The sequence below is a fragment of the Gregarina niphandrodes genome (genome assembly GCF_000223845.1).
Source record: "Gregarina niphandrodes unplaced genomic scaffold scaffold00001, whole genome shotgun sequence".
NCBI lineage: Eukaryota > Apicomplexa > Conoidasida > Eugregarinorida > Gregarinidae > Gregarina > Gregarina niphandrodes.
Genome location: NW_011645773.1, coordinates 545,886 through 548,851, shown reverse-complemented (window position 1 = coordinate 548,851; position 2,966 = coordinate 545,886). Strand labels below are relative to the sequence as shown.

Here is a 2,966-nt window from a genome sequence, read left to right as displayed (position 1 = left end):
GTTCACGACGATGGTCGAGCATCTCACCCCATGGATGTCTATCTTCTCTTTTGAATTTGAACTATCTAAAACGAGCAAGAGCATCCGCGACCGGCCCCCGTCGGTAGGATGCCTTGTCTTTTTGGCAACTGTGTTCAGCCCTTTTTGCCCATCCACCACCACGTTGCTTATTCATATTTCATCCGTACGTTGTCCAGTCTTGAATGTAAAGTCTGCGATACGGATGGATAGCTTTCAAACAACGGAGGCTGGGTCGCATGCTGGCCTCTGTATGTGTGACACGCTTGACGCGCTTGATGTTTGTTTGTCCCGGGTAGACGGCATATCCGAGCTGGCTAGTTCGTCAGGCAGTCGGAGCTGACTGCCGATCCGTCTCCAATTCTGTTAAATATTTCCCTTGTCGAACTATGTTCCGTACAGCAGGAGGCAAGCCACGAAGGACGTTGCGGCCCGGGGTTACAGTGACAAACATGGGACTTGACCCTTCGTGGTATTCCTTCGGTGCAAGATAATGTTCCCGTGACGGCCTCGCCGCCGAAGATGCACCCGCAGGAGTTCCCACGACGCTGAAGGTTCGCGGCCGCACGAGCACATTGTAATCGTCCAATATGACTTCCGCAACTCGACTGGCCAACGTATGACGATCCGGCCAGCTGAATGATCCTGTGCCTGGAGCTAACAACGAGCTCAACGCATCACTCAATACATTAAGATCTACCGGCCAACCAACGCCAGAAACGATACCTAGACCCCCCCTGGTTTGTGTGTCTCGTACATGGTCATCTTGTTCGTTGTTCGTTTCTTCGATCTTCTTGCGCACAAATTTAGGCAATCGTCTTGATTCCTCGTTAGGTTGGAAATTATGCTCCGGATGGAGATAATGCTCCGGATGGAGATAATGCTCCGGATTGTCACCTTCCTCCACGGAATGCTTCGACTCCATCGAGTGTTGTTCAGACTGAGATTGGTGCGGAGGAGGACGGCCATCATCAGGGAAGTCCCTCGACTGATGTGGTTTGCTAGTAGGATCCGGCGTGTTCAGAGGATCGGGGTTCAGAGGATCGGGGTTCAGAGGATAGAAGGATGTGGATTGGTACCGTGGTGACCCATAGGGAGAGGGAGCTATCAAACTGGGTAGTTGTCTCTGCAGACTTCGGTATTCGGCTTCTCCACACATGGCGTGGCAGAGACCCAGGACAGCGCCACAGGTTCTAATCTTCAAGGTGGGACGTAGTAAGGTTCCCACTTTCGAGAATAGCGTGTCTGCTGACGCTAAGCAACTTGCGTGAATGCTCATGCATTCATTAAGACAAACGGCTAGCAACTTAGCATTAATGCGAATGCACACTAACAGGAAGACAATAAACATATATATCTCTGAAGCCGGGTTACTCTGAAGCCGGGTTGCTCTTATTCCGGACTGCTCTTATTCCGGACTGCTCTTATTTATCCAATCGATCCTGATATATCTCGTGCGTGCAAGTAGTGCCAGCAAGTAATGGTCGCAAATGAAATCGTTGAATGAACACACGTGCTCACCGAACCTGTATCGCAGATTCTAGGCTGATTCTGTTCCCGGCTAATTCGACCGACTCTGAAGACCGTGAGTCTGGCTAGTATGGTGCGGATTGTTTGGCAAAAATGCACAGACCCGATTTTTAGGTCGTAAAAAAAGAAGATTTTGTGGAAGAAGATTTTGTGGAAGAAGATTTTGGGGAAGAAGATTTTGTGGAAGAAGATTTTGGCATATTTTGAGTGGCCAAGAGATCTGGAAGGTGGGTTGAAGGGTGATTGGTGTATAAAAAATTAGCCGTAGATTCTTTGGGGCTTGCCCATGGTGGACTTGATGGTAATGGATCGAATGTTATTCCAGTTCTTCTTGAGAAGAGAGACGAGGAAGTTAATAGCCATAGATACATTCTCCCTGATTTGTTGTTTTGTCATGTTGACGTTGCCAATGGCAACTCCCAAACATAAGACCTGCTTGAGCTGGAACTTGACTGAAGACATGACCTCTGCGACCTTGTCGACAAGACGGTCATTATGGGTGAGTATGGTCGGGAACTTGCCCGCCTTGTTCAGTCCAGGTCCGAATAGCTTCGGAATTTGGGGGATGAGTACGTTGGATGCGATGAAGGCGTCGTACTTCCGGGCAAGCTTCTTGACGAGCTTCGCCTTCTTGTCGAGCGCCTTCATCTGGTCCACGTCCATCGACGGTATTCCAGCGGCCTTCGCCTCCTCACAGTGCAATTGGTCTCCCAACACACAAACCGAGCGGTTGGGGGAGATGACGTGAGGAAGCCTCACCGTGCCAGCGAAACGCTTGTCACGCTGAGTGTCGTAGTCCTTGATGCCCACTTGCAACTCAATCGTTTCCAGGAATTTACGTTCCTTCTTCTCGTCCACGATCGAGGCAATTGCCTTCTCCAGCAGCTGAGCAGGGATCTTAGACATGTTTGGTACTCTGTTGACAGGGGTCTCAAAAACCGCCCGAAAAAAAAAGTGCCCCGCCCCACTACCCGTTTTGCCTTATGATAGCCACGCCAGCCTTCCCCGTGGCTCAGCTCGTCCTCCAAACACTTCAAGCGTACAACCACACACACCCACTCCTACACACACCGACTCCTAAGACTACCTCCACCAGTCCACTCTAGATGCGCTCTAAGCTTATTGTCCTAGACGCTTGCCACCTCAGGTGTCCTTCGGCCGATTCCATCCCGGCACGTACAGGACATCTTTCTGTACCTTGGTGAACCCTCCCTTGGCGATTGCAAGATCTCAGGCTAATGAACTCACCGGTGCTATAGTCTTGGTTATCAGCAGTTCTATTGACACCTGTACGGACCTGGACAACTTAGGTAGTAACCCTTTACGTGTCATTCCTGATTTTACACCGTCCGTCACTTTACTATACACCGTCCGTCACTTTACTTTACACCGTCCGTCACTTTACTATACACCGTCCG

General features: G+C 50.2%; 2 protein-coding genes across 2 annotated transcripts; both read right to left on the bottom strand.

Annotated features, from left to right (window-relative positions):
• Positions 1-343: 343 nt before the first annotated feature.
• Positions 344-1,297, bottom strand: GNI_007510 (hypothetical protein; the record flags this gene model as incomplete). Its single annotated transcript, XM_011130380.1, has 1 exon — positions 344-1,297. One exon carries the CDS (start codon positions 1,295-1,297, stop codon positions 344-346), a length of 954 nt encoding a protein of 317 aa, XP_011128682.1.
• Positions 1,298-1,806: 509 nt separating this feature from the next.
• GNI_007500 (60S ribosomal protein L10a) lies at positions 1,807-2,454 on the bottom strand (the record flags this gene model as incomplete). The annotated part of the gene is made up of 1 exon (XM_011130379.1): positions 1,807-2,454. The coding sequence occupies one exon, from the start codon at positions 2,452-2,454 to the stop codon at positions 1,807-1,809; it is 648 nt and encodes a 215-aa protein (XP_011128681.1).
• Between the last annotated feature and the right edge of the window lie 512 nt (positions 2,455-2,966).